This window comes from Lepidochelys olivacea, assembly GCF_965140295.1.
Source record: "Lepidochelys olivacea isolate rLepOli2 genome assembly, chromosome: 2".
Classification (NCBI taxonomy): domain Eukaryota; kingdom Metazoa; phylum Chordata; order Testudines; family Cheloniidae; genus Lepidochelys; species Lepidochelys olivacea.
In genome coordinates, this window is record NC_140412.1 from 214,365,030 (window position 1) to 214,381,951 (window position 16,922).

Below are 16,922 nucleotides of genomic sequence, written 5' to 3' on the forward strand. Positions count from 1 at the left end.
TTAAAACAGTATTCAACGAAAAGTTCAAGGTGTGATATCCTGGCACAAAGTCAATGCGGAGTTTTGACATGGAATTCAATAGGACCAGGATTTCAACAAGGATCTTTATGTACCATGACATTTTAGATTTTAGACACCTCTTTGGAGTAGGGGCTGTCAATTATGATTTGACCAAAAAGCACAAGGAGAGCTAACCTGGTTGTGTTTTTTAGGTGCTACTATAATCATCAATGCCATGGAAGTAGAAGATTTTCGTAGCAGCATTTTGGTAATATTGGACTGAGGCAAGATGAGAAATGAGGTGCAAGAAAGGGGACTACAGTAATTGACACAGAAGATGACTTAGAAATAGACAAGGCTGTTTGTGCCTGACGAGGAGATACTTTGGAAGAAGCAACAGAGCTGGAGAGAGGCTGGATGTTTGAGGGAGGAAAGAGTATGAAAGAAAACAGGTTGTAAGCTTGGGTGAAAGGGAGAATACTTAATTTGTCACCAGTGAGGAAAGGAGAGCATAAGGAGTGTTGTGGAACAAATTGAAAGGTCTAGTTTTTACAGCATTGGATTTAAGAGGGCATCAGCATATGCTAGTGCTGATGTCAGAGGCAGTAAAGTGTCAAACTCAAATAAGAAGAAACAAATCAACTTGAATTTAGGATGTAACTTTAAATTTAATCAATGAACCCAGGAAATTAACTTTCAAAAAGGGGAACACAGTCATGGGACTTTAGGCCTAACAACCTGAACAGTGCCTGTAAACAAAGTGTTTATTTTTAAAACATTTCCAGAATTACAAATAAAATCCAAAGCTGTAACTAAGAAAGGAAGATGAACAGATGCTAATATAAGTCAAGGACTGCTTGCTAGGAACAGCTCTTTGGGCTTCCTCTACAATGAGGAAGGAAAAAATAGAGTGTGAACCTCCTACCCGCTTAGTTTGCTCATTAGGCTCTCTGGCTCCCGCCTAGGTAAAAAAGAGGAAATCGAGGGGCTACTTACCTAAGGAGTTTATGAAGTGCTTACAGTTCTTTTATTTGGAATTTATGTTTCATTCTTAGAAATAGTATTAAAAGTGTTATGTAACCCTGATCTGGAAGTCAGGCACAATACGAATAGAGGAGACACTTCTTCTGGAGGCTTTTGTTCTGGTGAGAGAGGCTCTATTCCACTCCAGCATCATATTAAAGCTATCCGGATTGGAGCCAACTTGGTGAAATGGCAGCTGCAGACTGGACAAGAGCTGGCAGTAGAGGACGGTGGCTGATTGCTGTAGGCTAGAGAAAGTCTAGGCTGTACTTGGTAGAGGTGGACCAGAGGGGAGACTGTCCATATTGCACCCCTTTGACTACTATCAAGTTAAACTATATTTGAGAATGTGGTTTAGATTTGTGATGGGTGTGCTTTGAGTAAGTGCCTTAACAAATAGCTAATACATAAGGCTAAGAGTCTGTCACATATTTTTAGTAAAAGTCAAGACAGGTCATGAGCAATAAAGAAAAATTCATGGACGTCCATGACCTGTCCGTAATTTTTACTAAAAATATCCCTGACAAAATGGGGAGGGAGAAGGCTCCAGCACCCATGGCTGCTGCTGGGGCTCTGGGGTCACCCCATAGCTCCAGAGGCTGGGCAGCTGCAGGTCCCAGTTGGAAGCTTCATGGCACTTCGCAGCTCCGCACCGCTACAGGCTGAAGTCATGGAGGTCTCTGGAAGGCATGGATTCCGTGATTTCCACAACCTCAGTGATAAAATCGTAGCCTTACTAATAAATAACAAATGGAACTGGAGAAGCTCCTCGCTCTCAGAAGTGTTTGGTGTTGCTGAATTTCATTTTAAAATTCATTTTTTTTTAGCCCAATATAAGTAGTTGTGTTTCAGGTTCCCACAAGACTTGTGTGCACTTGTAAGAGCAAAAATGATACACTGTTAAAGGTGGCCAAAGTTTTAGCTTTTGATTTCCTGAATCTGAAGTGCAGAAGTGTGGGAAATCATCAAATCGGGGCATATCTAGTGGGGTTCTGCAGAGATTGGTACAAAGCCTGATACTATTCAACATTTTCATCAATGATCTGGAAGTAAATGTAAAAACATTGTTGATAAAATCTGCCGATGACACACAGATTGGTGGAGAGGCAAATAATGAGGAGGGCAGGGCAGTCATACTGAGCAATATGATCATTTCATAACCTGGGCCCATTCATACAAAATGTGTTTTAGTACAGACAAATGCCAAGTTATCCATCTAGGAACAATGAATGCAAACCAAGCCTACAGAGTTCAGGGCTGCATCCTGGAATGCAGCGACTCTGAAGAGGACTTAGAGGTTATAGTAAACAAGCAACTTAACATGAGCTCCTAATGCCATGCTATATCAAAAAGGACAAGGCAATCCTTGATGTATAAACACGCTTAGTCAGCAAGATGACTTTACCTCTGTATATGGCATTGGTGAAACCAATACTGGAATACTGCACCAAGTTCTAGTGTCCACATTGTAAAAAGGATTTTGAAAAACTGGGTACAGAAAAGATCCACGAAAAATATTTGAGGGCTAGAGAAAATGATTTAGTGACAGATTTAACCAGCTCAGTCTGTTTATCAAAGACGATTTGAGTGGTGGCTTGATTACAGTGTGCAAGTACCTTCACATGAGATAATCCTGGGTACTAAAGGGCTCTTTAATTGAGGATAGAACGGCATAACAAGAACCAATGGCTAGAAGCTGAAACCAAATACATTCAAATTAGAAATAAGGCACACATTTTTAAAACAGTTAAAGCGATCAGCCACTAGAACAAGCTACCAAGGGAAGTGGTGGATTCTCTACCTCTTTGTCTCGAAATCAAGGCTGGATGTCTTTCTGGAAGATATGCTTTAGTCAAGTACAAGTTATGCTTTAATCAAGCACAAGTTATTAAGCTCAATACAGGGATAACTGTAAAATTTAATGGCCTGTGATATACGTAAGGTCAGACAAGTTCTAATGTACCTTTTTGGCCTTAAACCCTATGAATGTGGGGGAAAGGTGGAGACCTGAACCAATTGTTTTATATATTTTCAAAAGGACCCCAGCAGTAATCCTAGACATCATATTGAAATCAGCCCTTTATACAGTCTAACACCTGACAAAAGTGTTATATCTACCAGTTAAGCAGCTAAAGTGGTGAGATCGCTCATGATGCTCTTAATAGTTTCATTGTTACCTTGTGCCCATATCTGTTGTACACATCTATTGTCTCTTATCTTAGATTGAAAGCCCTCTTGCTGATGAGGAACGATGAAGTCATCCTACACTAAAGAATGTGTGTGTTAATTATTACATTTCAGAGTAAAATTAGGAAGTGCAACTTTAATGAAAAAACACCTTGAAGTAATTACTTTATGTTGTGCTGGGCTTGCCAAAATCACTTGCATAAGAAACTAATTCTTATACATATGACTTGCATAAGAAACTAATTTTCAACAGAAACTTTCTTCAGTGACAGCAGAATACTGTCCAATGAGCAACAAAAAAAAAAGAGTGCCTATTAAAAACCACAGGAATTTATAGGAAAATGAAATAGACACCAGTCATATAAGCAACATGCTAATGTTTCTAAGATATTTTGATATACATATCTAAAATTACAATTCAACTAACAGCACAGTGCTTTTGTATTATGCTGGCAACATAGGCAGCTTGTTCCAAGTTATGCAACTGTCTCACCCTTATAATGAATTTAATTATAGATAATGCAGTCAACAACTGCCTTTGGATATTTTTGGTTATGACTAGTGGGTTACTTGTTCTCCATTCAGATTGCTGGCAGCTCATTACGTGAATGTGACCAACTGCTGAATATCATCAGACTTAATTATATCATCACTTACAAAGCTGCAGTGCCACTTGTTTAGATGAAATAAAATCATCATCACTGAGGCAGGCACGGGAGACTACCCTCTAATTATAATACTGTAGAAATTAAGTGCATCTTCTCAATTAGTTCTGCAATAGAGTACCTTTTTACGTAAATCTGCTGAGTTCAATGGTTTCTTAATTTCAGGACTATTGGAATGACTCCCACAACTTTAATTATGGAAGCACTACTGCATCTCCTTAATATCTGAGAAGCAAACAAGTATATTAAAAGCTTCTTGCCCTCAATCTTTCTCAAAGCCATGGCTGAACAGTCTAAAAGTTAAATAAGATGATCTTTTATACTTTATTTCTACTTAAGATGACTTTTTTAAAAAGTATAAAAATAGTTCCGTCTTTCACAGATTTCCGTCTTCAGAAAACAGACATCCACTCTGGATTATTTAAACTTGGAAAAATGCAAGTGTTTTCTTTGAAAAAATATCTATTGTTACAGCAAAAAACTTGGGTTTCCTTTCAAGCAAGATCATATGATTACACGTTTATATTTTACTTTCCGCAGGAATTCACATACACCCCCATTTGCATCCTGTTATTCATTTAACGTTTCCCTTCACTTCAGCATGCTGTGTTAATAACATGACAATCACAATGCTAACTTTTGCATTTAACAGGTTTGTTTTATACACAGAGTATTTCAGCTCACTGCACAAAGATTGGTTCTTCTTCATATTCTATGAGACACTATAAAGGGCACCATTGTTTTAAACTGCACTTTACATCAGAAAAAACTCATGTGGTACAGAAATCCTGACCTTTTCCTTTGGTGGATCAATCTTTGTTGCAACTAGGGTGACCAGATAACAAGTGTAAAAAAATCGGGATGAGGTGGGGGGTAATAGGTGCCTATATAAGAAAAAGTCCCCAAAATCGGTACTGTCCCTATAAAATCAGGACATCTGGTCACCCTAGTTGCAACTTCTATAATAATACACACAAAGTCTTTTAAACAGTGAAAAGATTAGGGTTGTTCCCTACTCCTAATATTGCATCTGTCTGAATCTTAGACAGTTAGATTTATTTGTACTCTTCACTTTTATTAGTAACTATAGGTGTAAACCTTTAAATACTTTGAGACAGATTCTGAGTTACCAACCACACAATGCTCTTAGAATGTCTTAAAGACATATTCAGTCAGTCGGTATGTGAGTCTTAACAAAAATGGTACAAAAAGCCCTATGCTCACAATTCCATCCGGAGCGATAAATGAAGACACCTGTCACAATTTAAGATGAACCACCACAAAAGATGAGCAATATTCTTAACACAGGTCTTGCTTCTCTTTTCACATCTAACAGAGTTTAAACTATAGAATAAATGGGTGCTATTTACAAAGACTGTGTTGAAGACTAGAAGGTCAGAATTTCTTTGTTGTTCACTTAGTTGCTGGAATTACAGACTGCCAAGCACAACAGGATAAAAATTTAAATGTTTTTTTTTTTAAATCCTGTAATGTAAAGAACTGTTTTTTTTATACACACACACACACACAGATGCAAATCTGTACAAAAGAGCCTACACTCCATTTCACATATCACAAAGCCCTTCATTTATAAAAGTAACACTAATTGCCCTGTTGTAGGACTCTACAAAAAAAAAATAAGTGTTTATTATTCAGATTGGTTAAAGACAATGTTTTATTAGCCATGTACATATCTCTATAGTCTTCTCTAACAAAGAGAAATGTAAGTAAAACTACAATTTATTTTCGTCACCAGAGATAGTCATGAACATTCCAAATGTGCAGAGATTTACACACTTCAGTAGAAATTAGATCAGACACTGTTCAGATGACACTTCCTCCTCCCCTCTATTCTCCTCAATTAGGACAAGGAGTTAAATACCCAACTAGTTGAGCCAGAGGAGTTTACCTAAAGTCTGTCTAACAATACATGAAAGGAGTTTGAAAACTTTTTAAAAAACATATCAAATGCAACAAATAGCAGCCACACTAGCCTTTTCAAGCTTTAAAATCCAAATAGTGTGAACTCTACTCCTTTATTGGGAAGCCGCAAGATATTCAGTGATAAAACACACGTTAAGCTAAGGTGAGCAGAAAGAGGGGTAACATTGCATAAAAATAAATGTTTGCAACAGTAAATCACCAGCATAAGAATAATAGGAGTTACCTGGATTTCATGAAAAATACCATTTTTCAGTGTTACCATCCTTATAGTATAGTCAGATATCCTTAAATTTGTTCTTAATGAAGATAATCTATATCCAAAAATGATTCCTCTCTTTTCAAATTTATCTCCCATTATCAATTTTTTCAAGACTTCTTTCAGGACACCTTAATGTTGTACAACGTGCACAAATTTTTCAAGTCTCAGATAATTCTAGTTCCGAATATGAAAAAACTAATTCAAAGTTACTGCTGTAACTTGCAGTACATGCACATATTTCTTGTAGCTTGAAAACAAACAATTCATATTCACCACAGACAGGCAAATTAATCAAAGCTCTGCTAAAGAACCCACTACTATTCAACAAGATTAAATACAAAGCATATACCTGCAACTGTTCATCTCTAAATATAGTACAATGTGCTGAATATATATTGTTGTGTGAAATGACTTTCATCCCAAAAGATGGGATTTTCTGTTCAGTGATATACAACCCTGCTACAAATCTGGATCTATTTATAGACATGTTACATCCAAAAGTGCATGCAGGCTTTTTTTGGTGCCAAGAAAACTATTTCCAATTAATCACTTGAATGGATGGAAACTACCTCTATATCCAAGCTAGTCAGACACAACCAACATATATGAGACAAAAGTAGGGGGCTGAATATGAGGCTTTTGGCATACTACTATACTGTGTGAACTTGGATTAAGACCCTGAAGTCTGTGCAGGATTCACAAAAATCCTGGGCAATAACAACAGCAACCTCAGCACTCATCTCTGGACCTCGAAAGACCACATAATGTTCTTGAACAGGCAGAAAACTGCAAAAACTGCAATGGGAAATTCTGAAATCTGGTTTTGCCCTAAATCAGGACAAAGCCAAAATCCTGGAATTTTGGGTGAAACAAAATATTCAGAAACATTTTGTTTTGATGAGGCTGAAGTGTTCTGTTTCAACTTCTATATTATAAATAATAACAAAAGTCAAAACAAAGCATTTCTACCTTATCAAAACGAAGCATTTCAAAAAAACTGCTGTGAAAGTTTCAATGAAAATTGGTATGTCCTATGAGATCTTTATTTAACCTAAACAGCATTTTCTAATATGTCATAGACCGGCTGCCCCCCAAGCACTCTCTCATGGCCAAGGATGGCATAATGCCTCAAGTATCCGAGGGGTGGCCATGTTAGTCTGTAGCCACAAAAACAACAAGGAGTCTGGTGGCACCTTAAAGGCTAACAGATTTATTTGGGCATAAGCTTTCGTGGGTAAAAAATCCACTTCTTCAGACACATGGTGCCTCAGTTTCCCTTCTCTCACAGGGCTCCTCAATAGCTCACCACCATAGTCCAAAGGTAATATACACACTCCACTTCTGGTTTCCAATTTATTTAGTCCTAAGGCACTGGCCGTCTAGGCCCCCACCCCAGTTCAGGGTCTCTCTCCTTGAATCAAAAGTCCCCAGCTCTCCTTCACAGAGCTGGGTTCAATTCAGTTCTGTCTCTCAGTTCAGTGTGTCTCCTTCCGAGTCAGGAGTTTGGTCTTCCAGGACCCAATCCAACTTCCTTTACTCTCCGCTAGAGTCCGTCTCATTCCCTGAAGCACGCACTTGCTTCCTCAAGCCAGCTACAGCTTTCCAAACTTCTGTTGCACTTGGGCCTCCTAGCTGGAGTGCTACCAGCTTCCACTTGAGCTCCCTTCCACAAAGACAGACTCCAGGAGGAGTCTGTTCCTCCTTTATCTCCCCAGCCCTCACCTGAGTTAACCACATGACCTCATTCATGCCTACCTGGAAAGTTGAACTGATCTTAACACAGGTGGGTTGAGGCACCATTTCCCCTTAAAGGGGCCAGCCCCCCCCGTGATAGGATGAGAAATTGTTCCACCAAACTTTTCGACAACCTGTAGTGCTGAACAAATGTCATATGCTGTACTATCCTGATTTACCACAAAAAGCACTGCATTGACTGTTTACTCAGAAAAAGAAAAACAACACCTCAACTTTTTTTAAAAGGACACTTTGCAAAATTTACCAGGATTAGTTACCAATAATAATATACACACACACTATATGTGGGACTGCTAACAATCAGTCAAGACAACCTAGAGCAGTGGTTCCCAAACTGTGGGTCACGACCCCGGCTCCATTAGCAGATAGGGTGGCAGCAATCCCGAGTGGGTGGAGAACAGCATTTTACAAAATACGTGCAAGGTCATGCCTCATGGAGGATGCGGTTTTGCTCAACAAAATGGAACCCTCCATACAGTGTGATCTCGCACACAGTGTGTGCGTGCAAGGCCATGCTGTGAGGAGGACACCATTTTGTAAAGGAAAATGGCACCCTTTATGCAGTCTGATCTTAGGTGTACAGTGTGTGCAAGGTCTTGCTGCATGGAGGATGCCATTTGAAAATGGTGTCCTCAGTGCTGTCTGGTGTCACAGAAAATAATACATCTGAAAATGAGGTTATACAGAGAAAGTGTTTGGGATCCACTGACCTAGAGGAAGTACTTTGATGAAAAGAAAAAGGCAAAACTATTTGGAAGATAGACTTCAGTAGCATGATTATCAATGGTAGTGAGCAATCATATCTGACCACATTACACTTGTAGTGTGGTGTTAAAGACAGAGGTTAAAATGTCACACAATTTTGCTGAAAAGGCTTTCAACTAAAAGATTAGCGCCATTTTAAGCTCAATTCCTATATTAATATGGATGATAAACTTTAATTTTACATGTAATCAGAACTTCAATACTATCACAGCAAGTGATATAACAATCAACCATTTTTTTTGTGGGCATGGTTCTTTTGCACTGCCGCAAGAGAGCCAGATTCTGGCCACAACTGGACAGATAAGAATTTCTACAGTACGGGAAGCTCTCAGCTGGCATTAAGCCAACCACCCCACTTCAGCCAAGGGGGCAGGCCAGGGAATGAAGGAGCAGCACAGAGCTTTGTTCCACCAATTCTCAGCTGGTGTGGGGAATCGTATGTTGTTGGCCCAACACAGAATAGCTCCAAGAATGCTATAACTCAAACCAGAGCCAGGGTCAATGCAGACCGGCCCACAGAACTAGGGAATCTTAACTAATTCCTTATGTTTCCCTCTCCCCTCCATTTTCCTTTGCCAAGCACAGCTTGAGCACAGGAGAGAATATGCCTCCATCAGTTTCAGTAATTAGCTTCCTCAAGCATGTTAGATGATAAAACAAATTATGTGATGGGGTTGCAGGTGTTCAATCATTTTATTCATAACAAAATTATCTTTGCAGCATCAAGGAAAACATTCAACTGATGGGAAATCCGTCTGAAAAAGTGTTAAGTGAGGAAAAGGTCTGGAAGACTCATTAAAGGTAATATTGCTTCGAAACGCAAGCTGATGAGTTAAGTGAAATGTAAATAGATACATTTGGTTCTCAAGAAACTGGACAACTGATTTTGTACAGTTACACTGTACCTCGCTGCACAACTTGACATGTCACTGAAGTATAGATACATTCAACAATTTTAAATATGAGAACAGGTGAAAGTAATATACAGCACCAAACAGTATTTTAAAAGCACTCCAAGAGAAATTAAATCTTAATCTCTTACCATCAAAGAAACTTTTGGCTCTCAGGTAACTCACACTAAGCCTAAGCACAGACAGTTTATCCAGTTTGGCGATAACATCTTGTGGGAAAGGCAAGAGGCTAGCCAAGCGATCTAACTCTGCATTCAATCTGTCTCTGTGTCTCTTGGATGGATTGGACTTGACTCCTTCAGATGGGGACGGCTTTACCCTGTGGCAAAGACAAAACACAGCATAAACGCACATTTTTTTCTCAAAATGATCATATTGTCTTAGTAATTATATATATATATTTTTTAAAAAACAGAAAGGTAGTAAAGCTTTGCCATTAAACTGATGCCCACCAGCACAAATCTTTTACATTTTAACATGTAATATACTTCCCCAAAAGGACTTGCACATTCCTCAGCAAAAATTAGCTTAGATTGAAGCTAGGAAAAACATACGTCACGTGGGCATCTAAGAGCCCTGTTCGCGCACCAGAGCATTTAGTTAAAAGTGTTTGAAAGTTTAGAGATACTTAATAATAATCTGTTCTATTGTTCAGAAAAAATAATTAAATGTCACTTGGAATGTGCCAAATACTTTATAGTGTACATTAATACTGGTATTTCAGTATGAATATTCTGTGTAAAATTGTACTCTCGCATTTACACTTGTTCACTTTTAGTGCAACATTTCTCAACATATGCTTAATTTTTGTACAGTTTTTTATTTTCTGCTCAACACTGCAAGAGTTCTAACAATTTGCTGGACACCAACAGTAAGATGGCCCCTGCCCCAGATATCTTGCCATCTGGGAGAGAGACAGGTCCAAGATATGTTGGGGAGTTCCTGAGGAAGGTGTCACTATGAATGCTTGTAATGAGATTTTGAGGGTGGGAATACGTAGATCAACTCATTAAATCCACTTACAGTTCACAACATACTGAGCACTAAAATACTCTTCAACTCTTAACTAATCACAACATTTACAGTAAGTATGGCATGACAAATTGGTGAAATATACTATCCAAAACAAAGCAATAGCGTTCTTCTATGAATTATATTACGGTGTTAATGGAAACTAGAAGCAAGATTACATAAACACCCACCATAAATTCCTAGTGCTCACTCCAAAGTTTCCTACATGCAAGGCTGTGAATAGGGAACATTAATCTTACCTGAAATCATACTTGATCATTAGAAACAAATACATTCTGAGTCTTTCAACAGATTAGAAAAGCTTATTTTAAGCATACCTGGCACATGAGCAAAGCTAATTACAAAGGGATCAATCATTGATTCATTTTTGTGTAATAAATTCATAAAGTCAGTTTACTACTACTTAGATTACCTTTACATGAATGTTGGCTGTGTATGATATGCTGTCTGCAAACTCTGTTCATGCCTACGTGCTTCATTTAGTCCAAGTAGTCTTGGCAGTATTTATTTCTAAGTATTGCATTCAATCAAATGCATATTTTTCACTGGCTAGAAATTTAAAAAACCTCCCGTAATGAAATTTAGATACCACTATGTAAAACGATTTCATTACTTCCAGTTAAATGCATGACAGACAGAACTGACATCAAATAGTGAAATACATCATGTGTTTTTAGACTTCTCTTTCTTCCAGTTCCAACTACTAAGTATCTGCTGGAGGGGGGTGTGGGTTTTTTTTTAATAGAGGGGAAAAAAATTGTTAGTATTTATTTAAATCTAAACCTTCCAAATCTACTTTTAAGAATCATGTCTTCTTATACCCGTATCACTTGTCCACTACCTCTTGATTGGGGAAAACTTGAATTTGTCTCCTTAACTGTTCACTCTTACTATGAAAATGATGTTGTGTTGCTGTTATACACTGAAGGGGTGTAAACACTCCCCCCTTTTCTTACTCAGAGTTTGTAATCTGATAGGGGCTACAGTCCAAATGTTGACAACACACACATGAAAGCCCCAGGAATAACAACCATCATCACACTTATAAACTCACTGCCATTAAAGCTAAGTTTGTTGCAGATGTAAAGGGTCAGCTTCCCCACCGCTCTGATGGAGGTTAATGGTACAGAAATGGGCAAAACGGAAGTGATGGACATAATTTTCATAACCGTTTTTATTTTTCCATTAAATAGAGAGTATATCCAAAACAAAAACAGCACACCGTAGATGGGTGTGCCATCAATTACAATATACAGTGAAATAAATCTGGTTAAGGGCAGTATTAGAACTACCTCAATTATGAACCTTGACTTTCTGAGGGCCACTCTGAGCCCGACATCTCTCTAAGGCCATTTGATGTCAAGATACCTGCAGCTCACCACAACCCCAGATATTAGTTTAGAAGTCATTCTGAAAAGCTTTTGTTCAGATAAAAGAAACCAAACAATGTTTACTTATTCTAAGGAAGCATTTGTGTACCCAGACCATGACAACTGGAATAATTCTTTTAAAAAAAAAACAAAAACAAAAACAGCCTACACAACAAAAAGCTTGGATTTCAATACTGGCCAAACAACAAATTATAAGTCACCCAACATTTCCTTAACAATCCCTATTAGTAACACTAAGCCTCACTGAGTGTGAGTTGTTAACGTGCACTACTATCAGTTAATACAGAGCCAGATTAAAACACTTATTTCTTGAAGTACAACCATTGGATTTACAGCAGGACTGAACTATCCCACTCATACACTTGTACACTTTTAAGTCAATCAACCAGGTCTACTATTCCTGCATAATAGTTTGTAGCCTCCGATTCCTGGTAGTCAGGCTTTGTCTACATTGGACTTTTGTCGGTAAAACTTCTGTCATTCAGGGGGGTGGGGAAAAAAACAAACCTCTGAACAGCACTTTGTCACTTTTGGCCCCCCTGCCTGGGGCAGCACCACAGCATGGCTCAGGTGGGCAGAGGCTTCAGTCCCCACTCCTGAGGTCATTTAGTAATTTTTGTTGTCAGAAGGGGGGTCACAGTGCAATGAAGTTTGCGAACCCCTGGTTTAGATAGAGGGTGCAGCACTCTATGCATTACAGCAAGTTACCTGAGTGAAATTTTTGCGAATACAGACTCACACGGCTGCTACTCTGAAACCTGAGTGAAACTGAATGCTAAGTCAAAATTAATCCTTGTATATGTGCTTTATACAAAAACAGTCCAGAAAGCGGGGGCAGATTTTCAGATTGTTAAAACTACTTTAACAGTAGACTGCCCTTCCAGTCCTGCTACTCTACTCTACAGTTTAGGTACAACTGTAGATCTGAATAAAGCAAATGGCCAGAGGTCCTTGTTTAGTTAATATCTATTACAGCTGAACTAAAACCTTTCAATATTTCAATTCTTGAGAGGCAGACGAAAGTGCGGTCATAGAAAGTCAAAATAAAAACAGAGTTGTCAAAGCATGATTTGAACTGTATTTTCACTGTTCTTCTATGCCGCAGAGTCTTTAATCACATACAGTCTAAACTCACACATAGTAAGGTATTTATTTTTTTAATACACACATATATACACACACACACACATATGTACACAATATATACATACACAATAAAACCAAAGCACTGTAGCCTTAATTTTTACCAGGAGGCCAAAGCAGTTCTGGTATATACTTCCTAATTTAAGAATAAAAGCAAATTAAAATACAATTTTGAATAAAATCAGTTGCTGAGCACCTAAAGATAAGTGAATATTAGCAGGGATCCTAAAAATCTGTTTTACACAGAAAAACGCAGAAATTGCGTTTTTACAGAGAATCTTATTTTTTCACAAAATGAAAAAGTAAACACATAACTATTAATTATTTTACACTTATTCAATGCGCACAACCTCCCCCTCGTGATCTATTTTTGAGTACATTTTAAATTTACAGTGGAACCCAGTTTATTCGTTCTAATTGGGACCAATGCCAGATCGAATAATGAGAAATTGGGATAATCAGGAGAATTGGCAAAGAGCTTTCTATCCCTTATTTTATATGGGGTGGGAGGGACTCGGAGCTGCAGCTGCCCACAGCTCACCACCGGATCCCCCAGCTACTGTTAGCCCGAGGCTGGAGAGCTGGATAATGGAGGCTCGAATAAATGGGGTTCTACTGTATATCAATAAAACATTGTGTTCAAAGGATACTTATGTATATTGTGGCTAGGGAACTTGAAATTCAGTGTTTCATTTTAAATAGCAAAAAACCCATGGATTTTTATTGTAGAATTTTGTTCATTTGGTTTTTTTGGTCATGAAAAAAGGGATCCCTGAATATAATGCACAACTGTTTTACCCCTCAAAAAAAAAAAAAAAGAGAGAGGGCCTTGAAGGAGATTGATAGCACAGGCATCTGTCATATAACTGACAAACTTAATCCTTGGGGTAGTATGTGCTGCAGATGTTTTTCAACCCATCCTTAACGTTACAAAAATGGGGGTGTTATTTCTGTGCATTATTATTTAGGGCAGACAATTCAGGACGTGAGAGAAATGTGTCAGGTACATACATCATTATTTTATTTTAGAAATGAAACCAAGCAAGACATTTTGAGGACCCTGAATAAACAGCATTGAAATGGACATAAAATGCATGGCCATCGAAAAAACTCTATATTTAAAACAAAAAAGCCCTTCTAAATTAAAATAGGATGTCGTCTCCCTATAGTCTCAACCACATATGCAAAGACATGTTTTTTTCCCCAAAAATTGTTATTCACACCACATCTGTCTATTACCAAAAGTGAGGCATGTTCACCATTCTCAGACAATACCACTTCACTCAGAGGAACTGAAAACTAAGCATGATTTACTTCTTTTATTCTCCCTACCACCATATTCAACATTAATAATACACTGGTTCTGATGTGTGGGGTTGGAGTAAAGAATGATAGGATGGATGTTATCTCATCTCTGTAGACTGCTGACCCCTTTATTTGAAGTTGGGGCACACCTGTCTCAATGGTGCAACAAACCTGTTTTGTGGTTTGCCCTCAGGGGGGTGACAGAACCAATGAGCTTCCAAGTAGCTTTAAAGGATCAGGAAGAGAGTTCCAACTCTTCTGTCAATGGTGTGGTAGGACCCTCAGTGCATCAAGAGGTTATTATGTGTGGGGTTGTGAGCTGTCAGCCTCCACCAAAAGCCCCACTTCAACTCCAGCATTTATAATAGTGTTAAATATATATATTTTAAAGTGTTTTTAATGTATAAGCTAGAAGGGTTGCACTCAGAGGCTTGCTCTGTGAAAGGGGTTATGAATACAAAAGTTTGAGAACCAAGGCTGTAACCTTTTGTCCTCCGCTAGGGGCTATGTCTCAACACCAGCCCACTCTGTTGGCTTCATCTTAACAGATTATTTTGATTTAAAGACTGCCTGCAACAGACAGAGCAAGAGGAGAGACTACTAGAGTACTGACAATGGAAGTTTTGTGCCAAGTTCAACAGATTGCAATATATAGCTTTTAAAATCATATACCGTGGTTGCGCATGAAGGAAAGAATTTTCTTTGCTTCCCAACATAGTGTCTTTCGCTATATTTAGAAATATATATTTAATATGCTATGTACATTTTCTTTTTAATGTCTCTCTGAAAGAAGCAGAGTACATAATAAATCTGAAATTAAAAATATGAAGTATCTTAAAATGCTATCTGCTACAAACCATCCATCTAAAGTACTGAAACCGTAAATGAATGTACATTGTTTCTAAATAGAAAGACTGTATCCCCAGGGTGGCCAAACTGTGGTTCGCGATCCACATGCCACTCTTATCATTGAAGTGCTGCTCGCAAGCCCCCTCTGCACCCCTCCCCACATTCTCCACCTACCAGTCTGGGGGAAGAGCTTGGGACCTCTGCCTTGCAGTGGGGTGGTGGGGTAGGAGCTTCTGTCCACTGGGGAGGAGGGTTTCGGAGCTTCAGCCCTGCGGGAGGGCACCTGCTGGGGCTCAGGGCTTCAGGAGGAGTGGGGCTGAAACTGGGCTACCAGCAGGCATGCTCTGGCTCTCAAACTTCTGAAGATTGTCATATGTGGAGGGCCAGTAAGTTTGGCCACACCTGCTGTATACTAACTCTTTATATTAAGTGCAATGAGAGAGAAAGAAAGGTACCAGAATAAGCCTGGAAAGTGAACACCTATCTACACATGAAGAAAAAGCAATGACAGGGAAATGATCTCTATGCTGCCTCTTGAACCACTGTACATTAATCCTAGCCTGAAGGGTCACCCAGACAACCAAATAAAGCAAACATTTTTCAAGTACATTGTATATGGAGAATCCATGTAAGTAAGCATTGGACAAAGCCAATCACTTATATTTCTTGTTCATTTTTCATTATCTAACATGCAATTAGCTTTAACTGGCATTCTAGTTTGTGTATATATGGCAATTAAACTTCTTAAAGCGCCCCCACACCAACATACCATTTTCCCACTTGTTGAAATAAAATACACAATAAGCACTAAAAAAAATGTTAAAGTATATTAAATACAAAATATTTTGAGCTAAAACATTATAAGGATTAAATATATATAAATTCATAACATCAGGGGAAGGGCATTAAATGTACATAATGATCTATTTACAATGATCTATTTAAAATCTAACTTCTGTGGATCTTGCATTCCATCCTGTTTGGCATTAAATGAACTCTATGGCTTGTTATGTATAAATGAGATTCCAGTGATTAATAAAAACCCAGGAAAATTGATAATTTGAATTCAATGTATATGAAAAATAAAAAAGATACAAGCCTTGGTAAATCTTTGTTAACACCCATAGGAAAATGACCACAGGGGGGTGTCCACATCATTCAATCAATAAAAGAGAAAGAATTACATGGAGGAAAATAAACATAGAAGTAGAAAAGGTTCTAAGAAACTGCGTGTGCCCTAATGCATAGCAAGATTTAGTTGGGTGTAGGTGGTGAAATCACACTTTGTTTACCATGCATTTTTCTTCTTTAACAAAAGACGTGGATATTCCTACATTTAAACTATCTATTGTATTTCTCCAAAAATGCAGTCAGTATCTTTTCCTTTGATACACATTAAAGTGATAGGATAGCTCTCTACAGAAAGGATTATATTTTATACTTTATAATGTCAGGGTAATAGCCCAAGATTTCCTGTGGGCTTCTGTCCTGTACACTGCAGATAATAGGAGTGTTTTTTTCTGAACTGGCTTCAAATTATTACCATGATTTTCAATTAGTTATTTTCCAGATAAAAATCAGAGTTTTTCCCATTTAGATTTTCTTGTGAACATTACATCATTATATAGATGACAAAAAAAGTTGTTCACACAAATGGGTTGTCTGTATTACAGACAATATATCACTCATGCTC

At 38.1% G+C, this 16,922-nt stretch overlaps 1 protein-coding gene across 1 annotated transcript in view; it reads right to left on the bottom strand.

The window, feature by feature from the left end:
* The window catches only part of AHR (aryl hydrocarbon receptor), an 84,763-nt gene that overhangs the window by 64,215 nt on the left and 3,626 nt on the right, over nucleotides 1–16,922 (bottom strand). The window contains exon 2 of the mRNA XM_084620487.1: nucleotides 9,641–9,828. Coding sequence (XP_084476613.1) covers nucleotides 9,641–9,828 — 188 coding nt within the window. The remainder of the gene's footprint in view (nucleotides 1–9,640; nucleotides 9,829–16,922) is intronic.